Source organism: Protopterus annectens, chromosome 6.part0, assembly GCF_019279795.1.
Source record: "Protopterus annectens isolate FY-2018-M chromosome 6.part0, PAN1.0, whole genome shotgun sequence".
In the NCBI taxonomy this organism is placed as follows: Eukaryota; Metazoa; Chordata; order Ceratodontiformes; family Protopteridae; genus Protopterus; species Protopterus annectens.
The window spans coordinates 1537273842-1537291880 of NC_056737.1; the positions used below are offsets into that span (position 1 = coordinate 1537273842).

The 18039-nt window shown below is 40.2% G+C and overlaps 1 protein-coding gene across 2 annotated transcripts in view; it reads left to right on the forward strand.

Moving 5' to 3' along the window:
- Positions 1-18039, forward strand: part of PRDM5 (PR/SET domain 5) — a 2968604-nt gene that overhangs the window by 978397 nt on the left and 1972168 nt on the right. For both annotated transcript variants that reach the window (XM_044074997.1, XM_044074998.1), the window contains exon 5: positions 12800-12974. In XM_044074997.1, coding sequence (XP_043930932.1) covers positions 12800-12974 — 175 coding nt within the window. The remainder of the gene's footprint in view (positions 1-12799; positions 12975-18039) is intronic.

The following is an 18039-nucleotide window of genomic DNA, read 5'->3' on the forward strand; positions in this document are numbered from 1 at the left end:
AGGAAATACACCATACTGATTTAAATGGCAAGATAAGTGCAGTGCCTTAAATGTAGTTTAAATGTACTTCTCTGGATGCAAAATGTAGTCCAAATGCTTTTTTTTCCGAGCTTCCAATTTTTCACCAGTCCCAAGACTCGATATAGATTGCAGTACTTGTTATGGTATAATATTGCTAGTTATGGTTCTCTTGGTTAATACATTTGATTGCTTAAAGTATCAGCCATAGATTTTTGCTACTCCTTTCATGACTTTGTAGTACTGTGACTCCATATCAAATTGACATTACAAGACCCATTAGTATGAGTACTAGAATAATGAGACCATATGAGTAAAAATGTGGATTTACGTATACTGAATCTGAGATTGTTGTTTATTGGAGATTTCCCTTTTGTCAAAGCCCCATATATTTGGGGTGGGGGATAGATATATATAGCTATATAGATGTTTGGGCTGGGGGTGGATGTGGCTTGCCCTTTACAAAAAACAACTTTAAAAGAATACAGTAATGTTGTCCTGTAGTTTTTCCTTAATTCCGGGGATCACACTTACTAGTGTCAGCATTACACACATCATGTGCTCTGTCATGCAATTGCTAATGTTCCTTTTCTAATTGGAACAAATGTTATTAAAAGAACATAATACTAGAAAGTAAAGTATAACCAGTTCTGTGTGAACAAAGTCCAGGCTGCTGCGGTCTAGCACTCTCTATCTAAAGTAAGTAAATTATCTCATATTATCCTGATTGCTAATTCAGCTGCTGCAACAGACTCCTTGGGGTAGCAGAGAGTATCTTGATGTGGTAAATAAAAATGGTAGGCACAAAATCCTTACCCTTAAAAAATAAGTAAATAAAAGTTTCACATTTCCTTTAATAATCTCTGTAAGAATCAACATCATACTGATAATTCTATTGGAAAACAAGTGTAAGATTTGTAACTTAAGCTAAGAGTGTGGCAGTTTGAGCCATATATTTACTATTCCTGATATCACTTTCTTCACATACAGATCAGGTTCACCTGGAGGAGGTACTGGACAGAGTGTTGAAGGAGCGTGGAATAGCTATGATGTCATTCTCACAACTTAGGAGGAAAGTACTGTTTGTTGCTGTGAACAAATCTGAGACATTCTTGCTATAAAACACATTTGGTGTTTGTTTTTTGTGAAGATGTGTGTTGCGTGATAACTCTGGGAAACTAAGAATGCTAAGAAGAGAATGAAAAATGCAACAGAGAATGCAAGCAGCACACAAACAGGGCAGAGGGAATGAACAAGAATAGGGCCAGCCCCCAGCAGAGCAAGAAGGCCATGTAAAGGTGAGGGAGAATGGAAAGAAGGCAGTACAGAATTTTAATGTTCTTTGTTTTGTTCTTTAAAGGTAGCAAAGAAGAGAGAGGAAACATCTCAACTGGCATTTGTGTTCACAAGCCAAGAGTATCTCTTTAGATTCCCCTTGCTACCTTTACCTACTGCTCTTCCTGTTTTTGTTTCATCCACAAAGAGGTCAGTCTTATTTCCTGTGCTATTTCTGATCTTGGCAACAAAATGGATTTAAGAAAATCGGTCTCAGGACTAACCTTTGTAGTATTCCATTGCTTACATCCTTTTTCTGTGGCATTATCCATTCACTGTTACCCTTTCTGCCTTGCTTTTTATCCATGTTTTCCACATTTCCAGGCATTTGGTAATTTTCCCTGTTACTCATATTGAAGGTCTTTGCTAAGTCTAAGGATTGTAACATCATCTGTATCTCCCTCTGTATATTTTAGTCATGACTGAGTTACAGAACTGACTTAGGTTCACTTATGGCTATGAACATATAAAGGGCTTCTTTCTTAGAGGTTGTTTTCTTCCAAATATATGTATTTTCATTCCCAGCCTTTATAGCCCTGCTGAATCAGTCTCCGCATTGACCTTCCATTCTTCCTGTCCTTTTTGCCCACTTCCACATCCCATTTCAACCAGTGGGTGAGTCTTTCCTTTCTAATGAAGATTTGCCTTTTAGAGCCTTTTCTGTCATTTTCTTTTGCCAGTACTGAAAAGCAGAAGTCAAAAGACTGGTCAGCCATGATCCATGGATAGCTTTTTTCCTTCTGTTGTTTGCCTACTGCCCTTCATTTCTTCTGTAGCATCAGGCTTGTTAACAAGGATGAGTGTTCTTGCTCATTCACACCCACACTACAATGCACATCTTTCATAGCAGTCCACACCTGCTGTATCTCTGCCTGGCTGACCATCAGCTGGTGCCCAAGCAACAAGAGCAGGGCTGACCTCCCTTCAGGTTGGTAAGCTATATACAGCTACACATCGCATACCTTCTTTTTGGCTCCTTCAGTGCCTGAGCTTGCTACTTAAGCTTGGGTCTGTTGGACTACTGTTAGGATTTTAGATCCCTACACCACAGAGCAGACTGTGCAGAAGTCTGACCAGTACTTCCCTGAGTATTTCTTCTTCCATCACCTTCCTTTCTCATAAAGTCAGATTCAACTTTCGTGCTTTTAGGAAGCATCCTATTCAGCTTATCTGCCTTATCTTTCCTGAATCCAAGTAACTTCTGCTTTGCTTTTTGCTGTTTATTCATCCATTCAATCTACATTTTGCCTTCCTTCCTCCTTCAACTTTTCAACTTTTCTTCCCTTCTATTCATAACCCTTGTGTCCTTCATCTTTACTGAAATGAATAGAAAATAGATGTTACTTTATCTCTCCCTGTTCTCCTTCATCCTTGAATTGCTTACTTTCTTCCACTAGCTTGTTTCTGCTTATTTGCAGTGTTATTCACTTTTCCAGATTTCCTCACCTCCTTGACCACATTCTTTTTAGCACCTTTAAGTTCTTTTATTACTGTACCTCCTCAACCCTTTCATTTCCCACAGGTCCTGTCCTTTTCTTTGATAGATTTCCTAGCCTCATTTGGTTTTCTTTTTTGCTTTGCTCATTCATTGTTTTCCTGTCCACTCCATCCTATGTTGCCTTCATGGACTGTTCTTAATGTTTTCTTTAACTTCCATTCACCCCTTTTTGCCTAATTTCAGTCTTCTGTGCAACAATTGTCTCCACACTACCTTTCCAGACTTTTGGCGGTCTGTACACTCGCAATCCCTTCACCAGCTTTCTGGTATCTGGTTTTGCTTTTTTTTTTTGCACTGACTGCGAGCCTTGTACATTCAATTTATTTATTTTATTTATTTATTTTACATTTGTTGACCGGGCTAGTCTAGCTGGAGAAATTTCCATTTTCAGTAGAGGCCCGAGGAGAAAAGCTCCGCAGAAGTACAAATTAATACATATGTAAAAATCAACATACATAGCAAGAAAACAATTAGTACATAGGTTAGTAATAGTTAAAAACAGCAAAATTCTTAAAACTCTTCAAACAAATTAGTACAACAAGAAAGAGTTACTACCACACACAGAGAAATACAAACAGCATTATACAGGATAAAAATTCTTATAGATAAGAATACAAAATAAGAGGAAATAAAAGTAGAGTAATAAGAATTAGGTAAGGAATAGGATGGGTTAGATGAGAAGAGAGCATGTTAAGATAATTAACAGGAAAGGAAGAGGGCAAGGTAAGAGGGGAGAAGAGAGAGCTAGGTGGAAAAAAAGAGTGAAACAAGAAGTGAGAGAGAAAGTTTAGGTAAGTAGTAGTAATAGAAAATTAATCGGGTTTACAACATGAGCAAAGCCAGTGATTCTGGAAGTGTAGTTTAATATTTTGTTTGAAGAGAGGTAAAGAGGAAATCATTGTTATGTTTGTAGGTAACATATTCCATTTTATACCTACAGAATTGGTGAATAGGGAGTCACCAGCAGTGTTATTAGATTTTATAGACCTAGTCAAGAGTTTACTAGAGTTTACAATGTTTTCTTAGAGATTTCTTGTACCAGTGGTGAAATTCTTCCCCGTCCATTGTATCATATGTTTCATTCCCTGTTGTCCATCCTTGATGGTAGAATGTTGTAATCCACTTCAGAAAGATTGATATCCTCTGTTGCATCACTGTCATCATAAATTACCACAACCTTATTCTACATAGGGAGGCTCCTTTCCATGGCGTTTCATCTTTATGCAGATCACTGATATGTTAATTAGTTAGGCCTGCTGATATCTAATGATTAGTAAAACAGTTGCATGTCTCCATTTCTCTGTTTCAAGGCTTCATGGCAAATTTTTGTGACTGTGTGATTAGTGTATCATAGCCAAAATCCTCTGCACCACTGTGCTGTGTGACTCCTGACATGTCACAGTTACGAAAATGTAGATGGGATTCCCTTCAGTTTTACTTTGTTGTATCATAAGGCAGGGTCACTGATGTCACCTGATGAATTCATGTTAAACCACCTTTCCCACTGTGTTATACATTTAATATATGTGATGTGCATGTCATATGCTTATTACACCCACTCTGCACTGCTCTGTGCTGCACAATCAGGAAAGGTTAGTGTTATCATGCAGGACAGCACAGTATCAGCAAGGTCCCCATCAAGCTCTGAATTTTGTTTTGCAACGCAGTTGCTGACACTCTTTAATGTACAATAGGAACCTTCCCTTTCATAGGCCATCGGCATCACAAGATTATTGCATCAAAGTTAGGGGCAGCTTGTTCTATGTGGTGTAGTCAGACAAACTCATGGATAATTAGTATGGACAAAAAGATATAATTGTTGAGAATATTGAATTGGGTGCAGGTCCGAATGCAGAAATGTTTCCATTTCTCTATACATTCTGTTTCCTACAACTACTATAAATGAAGCACTCTACACATTCTATCAGCAGTGGTCTCAAACTCAGATTTGCATGAGGTTTACACTTGGGAGAGTTGGCATAATGGTCAAAATGTTTACCTCACAGATACAAGATACAAAGCTTGACGCTGGCCTCTAATTATTGGCTAAACTTGTAATAATCTGCTATGAACCTCAGTTGAAGGTTGATAACCAGACAAAGCTCAGTCACTGAAACCCCATAGGTTTTCTGTAGTAAATATAACCTTCTGGTTAAATTTCACTAAACAATTGGAGCATGGCAGAAAACAAAATACACACAATAATGTTAAGTGCTACAAAGTACAGACCCCTCAGGCACCATTCCCAATAGCATGTAACGGACATCATATTGGCTTTTATGCTTCTGAACTGTCATTCATCCAGGTGATGCACAAACGTAACAAAACTGGCAGCAAAAGAACACGGAGGCAAGGAATTACACCTGATAAATTCCTTCTTCCTTTTTTAGTTCTACAGTTACAAACGTTTGGTTGTGTAATGAATGTAGGGCAGCAAAATTATTTTTAAAGGATGATACTAACTGACTTATTTCGACAAGCAGCTCACTATAGAGAGACACAAACTTACCCATGTGCACACAGCTTCTAAAAAGCAAAACATATATCTGCATACAACATCCCAAAAGCAATGTGAAACCTGTGTAGCATGTGCAACATGAAACTTCCTTTCTTGAAAACTACATTACTGTTCTGCCAAACAATAATGTGATTTGAGTTGTTGCACACGGTACAGAACAGATTCCCTCTTCGTTTTCAGTATCACAGTAACAAGTTTCAGTTCTATAGTGAATATAGGACAGCAGAATAATTTCTACAGAATATTACTACCTGATTTGCTCTGGTTAGAGTCCCAGTACATTGAGGCACAAATATGCATATGTACACAAACCTTCAAAGAAACAAGAATTCTAATCAAAGCAACACTTCCTGCCACCCCCAACAAGGAGAAGTACCTACAGAGTATGGCTCCCTACTGTAATTTTGAGGTTCATAACTGCGAGTCACAAAGTAAATAAATAAATAAAATAAACAGCAAACCTAAATTAGAGCAGTAAAATTCTCCTTTTAAATTATTTTTACAGGAGGACAAGTCCCCATGGGCCTTATGCATACACTTAGACACACACACACACACACACACACATATATATATATATATATATATATATATATATATAAAACTAATGGGGAAAGTGTTGATGTCAGTTTAGACGACTGCTGTTTCAGCAAAAATGTGTCATCAAAAACACTTTGACCGATAGTGGAGAATTTCTTTTTCTCTACTGTTGTGTGCCCTCAGAGTAGGTATATTTAAATTCAGAGTGTATGTGTGTAGTCACCCCCCCACACACACACACACACCTGGGGTGTGCAGAGAAGTTTGTCATCCCTATAAAAAGAAAGATTTACACCCGAGTTTCACCAAAAGTGCTTTTGGCAAGACATTTTCTAAGTTTTTGCTGTCAGTGAAAGTGGTATTGCACTGTCAACGTGAACTTTGCTAACTCACTGTAGTTTGGTAATGTCACTCTAGTCTCCCTGTCTCTCTCTGTATATGTATATGTGTGTATATATATATATATATATATATATATATATATATATATATATATATATAGTTTCTTTATACACATTTAGTCTCGCTGTTCCAGTATCTACATTTACTCATCCCAGAATTTCAGGTGGTTACTGTAGAGCATGACAACATATGCACAGTTAACTTTATTTTCTCCTTATTTTGCTACTTTAATGACAGCTTCCTCCCATGAAAATCAGCTTCTTTAAATGTAGTTGTGGCATGTAAATTAGCATCCAATTTAACATAAGGTTGTATTTATTATGACCATATTTTAAGCTGGATGTTAGTTTTTCTGGTACCACTATAATATAATTCATTTTTTTTCTTTCTTACGTGTAGTCAACTACTATGGACAGTAGCTGTACAGTGGAGTAAAGCAAACACCCTTTGTCCATAGTACTTGTCTGTAGTGTAAAAATAGCTACAGTTAAAATATGCATTCTAAGAATGTGCTGAAACCACCCGTTTTTATTTAACTGCAACAAGTAGTTTCTTTTCCTATCTTCCAGCTAATTCAGGCCTCATTTTTACTTACCTGTTTCATGTTTCCCCTGGACAAGAGGTGCAAGGTTTGATTCCCTCAGCTTCCATTGCCTAACTGTGCGACTCTAAGCAAGTCACTTAACGAGACACTGCTCCTAGGCTGAGGGTGAGAAAGGTCCATGGAGATCACTGCTCTACCCCAGAAAACTAATAAATATGGTCAAAAATGCCTTTGTTTAATCCCTCCTAAAATGGTTTAAGATTAGCTACAATGTCTATCCCTGAAGTACAGAGAACTGCTACTCTGCAGACAAAAAATGTTACTGCATTTCTTACTCTGCAGCCAGAAAACAAAACTATTGTACTGCAGAAAAAAAATACCCAACAGCACCAAAGATGCAGCATCACATCTGTATGGACCTGGACAAGTTCATGGGCATAGGGGGGATGTGATGTCTAACAGCAGCATAGACTGCCAATAATAATACTAAAAGCACCCCTACAGAAAACATACAGACTGGAACATACCCATATAAAATTAGCAGCAGTGCTGTGATTCAAAGACAAACATTTGACGGTGTGTGGTTTTGAGCATTGTCTGTTTTTCCCCCTTTTTTAATATAACCAGCTTTCTCCCTCCCTTTTTAATACTACTAAATCATTAAGTGGGGAGACGTTTTATGGGCCAGGTTAAAAACATTCTGGCTGGGAGTTTGTACTGGAGTTAGTTTTAATAGCTAACCTTGGTACCAATGTTAAAATGATGCTGCTACTGATAGTAGTAATAATAATAATAATAATAATGGTATAATGACAGTATAGACCCTTACAAATGATGACAGATCTGTAAACAATGATGCTGTTTTTTGAATGACTGGCTGTTAGAAAACCCTGTATGTCTTCCATGTGTCACTGCTTTTACTTTTCAATCTAGTACACGCTTGAATTTGTAACTGATAATAACAACAGATGCTCTCAGTTTAGTATTACAGTTATTGACATTCCTTATTCAGTAAGTTAGCATATTCTCAAAATGTTTTTCTCCTTCTAAACGGATGTGCTTAGCTTGCAGTTTTAATGAGATATATCTTACATAGTACCATGGAAAGCACTCATTTACATAACTGTGTACAATTTCCATAAATGAATGATTACAGCTGCCATCTCTGTTAGAATCAGTTTCTTCTCAGTGACATTACACAAGAAGATATTAAAATGATACAAGTTATGCAGTTTATTGTTTCGTAAGTTCCATTTATATTTTACAGTTAAATGCAGTAGAACAATATAAAGGTATATTAAAAAGTTATGTAAACAACCAAGTACTATCCAACTACTCCACCTCCACTGGACAACTTCAGTGGTAGCATAGGGGTCCTAATGCTGTCACACCTTCATCTCTCTTAAGACATTAAGTGGTACTGCTTGATCCTCACTCTAATTCTTTGGAGCCTCATCCTTAATGGCAACAAAGAAGTGGTCTCAAATCTTCTTCCTTTGTTTCCCATGCAGCTTGCATTTCACATACTACAAGTACAACATTGCTTACTCTACAATAAGGTTAAAAAGATTCTATAAACCTTCTTGTCCCATGAGCCTACTGTTATTCCGGGGTCTACATCATATGCTCGAAGTTTTAAAACTTCGAGTCTCATATGATCGACACCATATGAGCGAAGTTTTAAAACAACAAACATATAAAAAAATAAACAAAAACAAAAAAACCTACCTGAACGCTCTGAGCAGGGGGGCAAGCCTCCCTGCAGCCCCCACATGGGAGGGAATATTCCCTATGGCGATCTCCGTTGAAACTTGCGAACTTTCAAAAGTTCACTCATATGGTGTCGACCATATGAGATTCGAACTTTTGAAAGTTTGCTCTTCTGATATAGACCCGTTATTCCGTACCTTCTCTTGCATTGTCTTTTTTCTCTGTCTAGAATATCTACCAAAGACAAGTGGTCTGTTTCGAATTTCCAAGCTTTGCACTGAAATCCCCTCAGAAGCTTCTTCTCCCATACTGAGTGTTCTCCACTTACATTTTCAAACATTCCAGACACTGGATATACTCTCATAGTCCTTTTATTGCACCCATGTACTTATCCCCAAATAAGGGTAACCTCAGAAGAAGACCCCCTTCTACCTCCCCATAAACTGTTGGTACTTCTCATGGGATTTCTTTCACTTCTCTCCCATTGTACTCCCCCTCTGTGGCGATGTTGAATCAAACTGTGGACCACCACCGTTAACAACTGCCATCAACTACCCTTCTCTCTACCTTCTGCAATGGGCAGTACATAAGCAGAGCTAAAGATTCTGCTTCAGACTTAAGTCATTCATTAACTACCTTCAGAAATAATCCTAATATTCGTATGTGTGTATGCATATGTGTAGATGTATATCACAGGTAAGTGCAAAGTATCAACTAGGGGTTACAGCATTCAAGTTCTTGAAGGCCAGTAGGTCAAAAGCTTGACAAACTATGAGCCTAAAAGCATCAGATGCTACAGACTAAAATCTATTTGTAGGGTATGGTGCAGCTATACAAATGCATCATTGAAATAAAGAAGGTATCACATACTGGGCATTGCATGGTTAGAACCATCACAGGTAGGACAGTACCAACCCAGATATGAATTGTACATTCATGTATGCCGAAGGGCATGTACCATTTGTGAGGAAGACCAGGCATGGCACAACATTGAGTATTTTCACCTTACACACAGCATCAACGGCATTTACTTCATTTAATTTTAATTTAAAAAAATTGGTGCTGCAGATGCAGTTGCTGTTGATACACTGATGAATATTTCTTTATTGATGTATACTGTATTGTGAGCCCTCCTGTCCACCTTACTCACATGTGCTATCCCTAACTGTAACCCTAACCTTTCCCCTGTCCCTATTCCTAACTCTAGCCCTGATTCTGCTTGTTGTGTTACTAATAACCCTTTCCCTATCAGTACCAAGAAGACACTTGGTCCTGGTTTTGTAACTGGCATTTTCTGATGGATGGCTTTTTTACTGGGAGAGAAGTATTCATTGTTTTGGGATTCTGTCTGCTATTTGTCATTCAGTGTATGTAATATACACGCATGCGCACACATATTTTATATATATATATATATATATATATATATATATATATATGTTTTATTGTTTTTGTACTATTAGTTCATTTGTACAAGCTTCTTTTATTTTTACAGGCAGTCAGGCATAGGTTCATAGGTAGGTACTAGGCTATTGGCCCAACGGCCTCTGTAAGCCTAGCCAGCAAGGTTCCATAGCTTACGCCACCCAATAAAGTTTTTTCCTGTGCCACTGTCCAGCAGAGACACAGAAGTGATCCCCAGGGTGTATTTCCGATTTCCCATCCACTCATCAAGATTTTCTTGAAGAGTGCTAATGAAGAACTTTGCTTGACATAGATGGGCAGCTTGTTCCAGAATATAGGAAGTCTCTGGGACAGGAATCTATCCCTCCAGCATGTCCTGTTTATTGTGGTGACAAGGTTTAGGTCCCTAGAGCGTGTAGCTTGGAGGGATTGTGATTTCTTTAGGTGTAGCATATCCAGCAGCTCTGGCTTTGACATAGCTTTATATGTTAGGCAGAGATCACCTTGGAGTAGACGATATGCTACGGAGAAAAGCTGGAGTTTTTTGAGGCAGTCAGTGTAGGGCATTTGTTTGAGGCCAGTAATCCTCTTTGTGAGGTACTTCTGTGGCCTTTCCAGCTGCTGCAGATGTCTTGTGAGGTACATTTCAAAAGGGGCATTGTACTGTATAATGGGTCTAATGAGCGATAAATAGAGGGGAACAATGACCTCTTTTTTCCTGGATGAGAACCCTTTTCTGATGAGGTCTGCAACGTAGAAGGACTTCCTGACTACTGTGGCGATGTGACTATCAAAGGAGAGACTACCACCTGGGTCCCAAGGTCTCTTATCACGCATTCGGTGTTAAGTAGATTGCTGCCTATGTGGTAGTTTATGGGTACAGAGTTTTTACCAAAGGGGATGACACTGCACTTTTTGGCATTGAGCTTGAGGCCATGGCTCTGACACCAGGCATCTGTCTCAGTGAGGCCCTTCTGTAGGATGTCTACATCATTTGGGGACTTGACTGTGGCTCCTAGTCTGCAGTCATCTGTGAACTTCATCAGCCAGAGGCCTTCTGTGTTAGCCTGTACTTCAGAGAAGTAGATACCAAACAGGAGAGGTCCTAGGACAGAACCCTGTGGTACTCCACTTGTCACTGCTTTGAGGTTAGATTTGGAGTCTGCAACTTTTACAGTGTGGGTTCTGTCAGTGAGCCAGTTGGCATCCCATCTTGTGACATAGGGATTTATACCTAGTTTAGTCAGTTTAGCTATAATTCCAGAATGGGGATGGTGTCGAAAGCCTTGGCGAGGTCAAGATAGGCTGTGTGAACCACCTTACCTTCATCCACGGCTTTGGTGACTGCCTCAAAGAAGTCGATCAGGTTCAGGAGGCATGATCTGCCTTTCACAAACCCGAACTGGGTGGGATCCAGAGTTTGGAGGTTACCAATGTCTTCGTTTATCAGTTCCACGATGATACGTTCCATGGCCTTGCAGACCAGGCTTGTCAGGCTAATAGGTCTATAATTCCTGGGATCAGTGGTGGCTCCCCCTTTGTGGAGTGGGATAACTGTTGCTGTGTGCCATTTAGTGGGCACAAAGCCTGATGTGAGGCTAGTATATATGTGTTGGATGGCCCAGGATACAACAGTCTTACAAGCCAATGGTCTCTGTGTATTTATGCTAACAATATTTTACAGACATCTGTGTTAAATCAGCATGTTGCTGCACTGTAGTTTCTGTTCCTAAATGCTACAGGACAAATGATGTCATTGTTTTGCAGTGGACTGATGAGATGATACTACTACTAATACTACAGTACCACTGTTTAACTATGTATTTACCCATATGCTGGACCAAATTTTTACAGTGCTTCGTTGTGCAGTATACATCTTGCCACCACTTCCTTGTAATGGTCGGATGTCATCTTTTGTCCATGTTGAAGATCTCATAAGTCCTGAAACCTCTGTAAAATGTTCCTGTTGTCCTAACTAGGCTGGAAATGTGGTAAGGCATAACAAAGATGGAAGTATGCCATTACAAATGTCCTGATGCTGCCATTTAGTGTTCTATGGGACCCTGATATTGAGCAGGTATGGTGATATAGACACTCATATAATTTAGCATTGCTGACATAAAGTTAAGCACATTTGCTATTGTATAAACTAAACAATGTCTATGGATAACCAATTTATTCTCTTATTTATCTATTTTTCCATTACCCTGTGGTATCCAGAAGCACCATTATGTTGATGTGTTTTAGAAGGTGGAACTAGATTCTGTTTCTGCTAGTTAAAATTTGAGAGGTTACCATCTTATCAGGACATAACTACTTGTATGATGAGGAGAAATGTAAAGTGGTCATTTCATCCCACAAATGCATTGCACTGCATAAATGCGAACTGTGCTAATGAAACTGCAATTAGAAATAAACAAGGTTGATGATGTTACATTTCCTGTAGTGTTACCTGCCATCCAAACAGTAGATGACACTTTGAATAATGCAAAAAAAGGTCCAGAGAATTTGGCTAAGGTATGCTACAATTGCATGGCAATTTCTGTAAGGATATACTCTGAAATGTTAAGGGGGTTCAACATGGAAAAGAATGGAGCAAGAAATGACATGATAAAATGTGTAAGGTATCATTGTAGAGAACTTCATGTGACAGTCTGTTAACAGAACATGTACAGAAATAAGTAGGGTTGTTACTGATCACTTAACAAAAAAGACTGATAGTGTTTAATGTGAATGTTAAGATGCGTGGCATGTGGTTAAGGGAAAGGCAGCTACTAAACTAACAAGCAATTCACTTTTACCCAATGGCTGTTTTTTGCTGATTCTTTAGATGATGGCCGCTGTAAAGAGGACCACGCATGTCCACATTGTGAAAGTAGCTTTCCCAGTCAGGAGATACTGGCAGAGCACCACCAGACATTACATCAGAAGCCGAGTGAGGACAAAGAGTTCAGATGTCACAACTGTGGCAAGAGATTTCCTGTCAAACAGGCTTTGCAAAGGCAGTAAGTACCTGTCTATTACAGGAGTGTATGAAATGCTGCATAAATGTAAGTGCACGATTTTACTTAATCTAATGGTAGGACAGAGCTAAACTGTTGATATACAGTTAATACTACTTATGTTAAAGTCTTGAGCATGCTAATACTGTGTGTGTGTGTGTGTGTGTGTGTGTGTGTGTGTGTGTGTGTGTGTGTGTGTGTGTGTGTGTGTCTATGTGTCTATACATAAGTCTGAATATCCACAGCTGTGAATGCAACATTTCTTAATGATCACCATTGTTTTGGATGGAAAGTGCCGCTGCTCAGCATTTCATTATCATCTTAATGCTGCCAGAAATGCTTGATCACATGAAAACGTTGGTGACTGTTTGATTAAAGATAGTCAGCAATTGCAATGTGACTGATTCACTGTTTATACAGTTAGCAGGTGAAAAGTAATGCTTGAATGGCTTGAGACACCAAGGCTGTACTTCTGATGCACCTGTGATGTGCCCACTATATCCTTGCATAATCTGTTGTGCCCTGGAAAGATGCATTCTTCTTCTAACTCTACCTTGCTGCTAAAATTTTGTAGAGACTTCAAGTAAAATGAAAGGTCATTGCTATAATGAAGAAAAGTATAACTGAAGTGTCAGTTCAGAGGATCAAAAGAGTCCTAGCTAAATATGGTATCATTAGATGTGCTGCCAAAAATCTGAATACTTGTATTTATGTTTTTACAGATTAACATCACAGAGACTAGTACAAGATATAATCTTCTTTTTTATTTGACCAGCTACATTCAGCAAAATGTAGAAAACATTTTGCCTTATAGGAAAGAAAAAAAAAACTTGTTTGTAGTGATTTCAGAAGAAAAGGGTGTTATGTCTGTTAGCATAACCATTTCCATTATTTCAGACATTTGAACTTCACAATCCATTTTTGATCTTATGGGTACGCTGAACTGATGTATATGCCCTTCTGTCTTTTACTGTTCAATTTTTATCTTGAGAGCTTCTAGCGTGTCATACTTTTCTGTGCTAAGTAAGTCTACATGGGAATAGTTATTGTGTCATACCTCTTTACATGGCCAGGTGCTATGATTTTCTTCTTGTCGGCTTATTCCTTGCTTTACCCCCTCTAATTTCTCAGTACCTTTTTTTAGACATCCTCCAGTGCATAGGAACAATATTAAACAAGCATTCACAGCAACCATCAGATGCCTAGCCATATGCACCTGTAAGTGAACTGAGTTGTCCCTTCAGTCAAGCAGTGTATTAGCCAGCTGGGAAAATCTTCATTTGTGTATTTGCAAGTGTTTTTTCTTCTCCTTTCTTAGTTGTTTCTTCTAAGTCTTACACTTTGTTTCCAAATCGGTATAGATCTACAATCTGTATTCTTCCCCATGTTTGTGCCCAAGCTTTTTACCCTGGTTATGGGAAAGAACATTCTTACAGAGTCTTTTGTTTTAGAAAAACAAATCATAAACTCCAGTAATAAGCAAATTTGAAGTATTTATTTACTCATCTATTCAGTGTTGTGCTTTTGGACTTCGGACAATGATTTCTTGAATTTGTAAAATATTGCATCATGAAGTTTAAGAAATTATTACATGTTTCATTAAGTGAAAGTGGTAGATTTGTGGCAACACATGCAAATTTGAAATATTCATTTATTTACTTATTTATTGTTGTGTATTATGATGTCCTTCAAGGATGCATCTGCAGTCATAACATATGGGTTGTCCTGCCTCAGGCAGCCCTTCGGTCGGCCGGATTCCAAAGTCTGGGTCTGGCCTTGGCTGATGTCGCACTTTCCCCGACGTCAGAGTGTCTGGGGTATAAAAGCATCAGCCGACGCCATTTTCCCCAGTCTTTCTTGCCGCGCGGTGCCCGAAGCAGAAGCTGTTCGCAAGTGCCGGTCGGTCAGATCCAGAGATTTCAGCTACCGAAGACTTCGAAAAAAGCTAAGTACCCCGTTGGGGACTCTTTCTTGCCTCAGCCGATGTCAGACAAAGTAAATAATTGTTTAACTTGTGGGAAACAAATACCTCATAAGGATTTCCATTCTTACTGCCTTCCTTGCTTAGGCCCAGACCACGACGTATCAGCTTGTTTAGCCTGTGCCTCCTTCAACCGACGGACTCTTAGACGTCGGTCGGAGTTTGCAGAGGAGTTTTTTGGAACCGCTTTTGCTTATAAAATGCCGTCGGAGACTCCGACTACGCATATGGTCAAAAACCGCAAGGAAAAGGACCGACACTCGCGGCCCGCGGTTTCGGCTGAAACCACGGCTAAGCCTACCGCGAGTGTCTCGGTTTCGGCTGAAACCAAGTCCACGGCTATTCCTACTACCGAAACCATACCTCCGACCACCGAGGCCAGAGAGGCCCCGGCTGAGTCGGCTTCAGAACTCCCTACCGAAGCTAGTGTTCAGGATTTGTCCGACACCATACCTTTGGACATTTCTACCCCTGCACGTGGGGCAGCTAGGCCCCCAGCTTCTATGTCTATTAAGGCCTTCTCCAGGACTAAAGCTGCCAAACTTTCAAAAGCTTTGCCTGCCAAATCTACATTTCAGAGGCCTTCCTCTATATGATCCTCAGTCTTGCTGAGGACCTTATCTTCTTAATTAGGGGTTCCCAACCTCACCCAGACAGGGCCTCCCAACCTCCTCCAGACAGGGCCTCCCAACCTCCTCCAGACAAAAGGCCCAGGACTGACCCCTCTGAACCTCACTCCTCAGATTACTCCACGGATGGATCTGATTTGTCAGACCACCAGGAAGGGGCCTACTCGCCTTCTGAGGATTCAGATGCAGAAGAATCTATCCCTTCGGCCTCCCCCCCTGAAGAATTTTCCTTTGGGGAGACTTTACACTCCATGAGAGAACACTTTCAATGGCAGGGTCAGGATTTCTCTGATTCTAGAAAAAGATTAAGGACCTTTTTGCATTTGCCCCAGCATAGGCCCTTAGCTATACCTCCGGTTCTAACTGTAATTGATGATGTGTACAACGATGTCAGTACTGCACCTGATTCTCTTCCTCCGGCCCCCGCCAAACCTGACAGATATTACAGGGTCCTGGATTCTCACTTCCACCTGTATAAAGCCCATGCTGCAGACCCAGAAACTATTTCTCAGGGCCCTAAAGGGGTTGCAGCCGCTACTGCCAAAAATCCCCTACCCTCTGAAAGAGAGTCTAGAGCATTAGAGAGATGGGGAAAAAAGGATTATACATCTGCTACTCTTTCTGCCAGGGCATTAAACTGTCAATTCCATATGATACAGTACCAAGAATTTTTGTTAGATCAGCTAAATAAGAAACTTTCTTCACCTGAACCCTTAGACCGTAAATCCCTTCAGGATTTGGTTCACAACTCACAACAGGTCAGTAATCATTTCTTAAAATGTGGCTATGATGCACTGGAGGTTTCATTTAGATCAGCTATGACTGGGGCAGTAATTCGTAGGCATGCCTGGCTGAAGGAGCAATCTTTGCCAGACCATGTCAAGGCTAAACTCCTCGATGCTCCAATGGAGAAACAGCATTTATTTGGCTCCCCTGCACAGGAGATTCTAAAGAAGGTTGAAGAAAAAGCAAAATCTGTGCAAACAGTTAAAGATTTCCTGCAAGTTCAACCTCTGAGGTTCAGTAGAAACTGGCCTACAAAGAATTGGTCCCTTCCAGACTCCTCCAGAGCACAGAGAGGCAGAAACAGGCGCCCTAGAGGCAGATGTCAATCCAAGGGCCCCTACAGAGGCCGTCAGTGGCAGCCTGCCAACCAGAGGAGTAGTGCAACAGCTACAACTACTACCACTACTACAGGACAGACCCAATGACTTGACTCTGATTCCGCCTACCAGGGATCAACTGGAAGCACCCTTGGGCGGAAAGCTGGCTTTATTCTCGAAAAACTGGCATCGCATTACAAAGGATACATGGACATTGCAAATAATAGACAAAGGATACAGGTTTCACTTCCATACTTTGCCAAAAAGAGGCGGAATGCCAAACCTTCCACCAAACCAGAAGGCAGAGGCTTTAAGACAAATCAGCAAGTTACTTCAGATGAAAGCTATAGAAAGGGTACCATCTACAGAACAAGGCCAAGGATTTTACTCCAGACTATTCCTTGTGCCAAGAAAAGAAAACCAATTGAGGCCTATACTCGACCTGTCCGCACTGAACACTTATCTCATTGTGCCAAAATTCAAAATGCTGACCCTACAGCAACTTCTTCCCATGTTGGGCAAGGAGTCTTGGCTGGTGACTCTAGATCTCAAGGAGGCATACCTGCACGTCCCTATCCGACCAGATTGCAGAAGGCACCTCAGATTTCTTGCAGGATCCGAGCATTATCAATTCTCAGCATTGCCCTTTGGTTTATCTACTGCGCCCAGAGTATTCACGAAATGCCTGGCATCAGTAATTACACACTGCAGACTTCAGGGAATTCAAATTTATCCATACCTGGACGACTGCCTAATACAAGCGGACAACAAGAAAAAATTGTTAAAGGACTTGGCCTATGCCATACACCTGCTACAAACCTTGGGATACACAGTCAACATCCAAAAGTCAAGACTAGTACCATCCCAAAGGATAACCTTTTTGGGTGCGGATCTGGACACAATCACTCAGATGGCTTTTCTCACAGAAGAAAAACAAAAACAACTTCCAGATTACTTCATGACTCTGACAAGACAAACTCAGCTTACTGCAAGGAAAGTCCTGCAGGCCCTGGGTTACATGGCATCCTGCATAATTTTAATTCCACATGCCAGGTTGCATATGAGGAAATTACAATGGTACCTAAGGAATGTATGGTCTCAACACAGTCACAGTCTAGAAACCATGATTCAAATCATTCCATGCCTTCAAAAGGAATTCCTGTGGTGGGCTCAGGCCTGCCAGTCTAACAGAGGGTTGCCTTTCAACAAACCAAAAACAAGGCAGACCATCACCACGGACGCCTCAGACCGAGGATGGGGAGCACACATGGAGGACAAAAGTATCCAAGGCCTATGGCCTCAAGGGCAGCTAAGCATGCACATAAACCAAAAGGAAATGCTGGCAGTAAGGCATG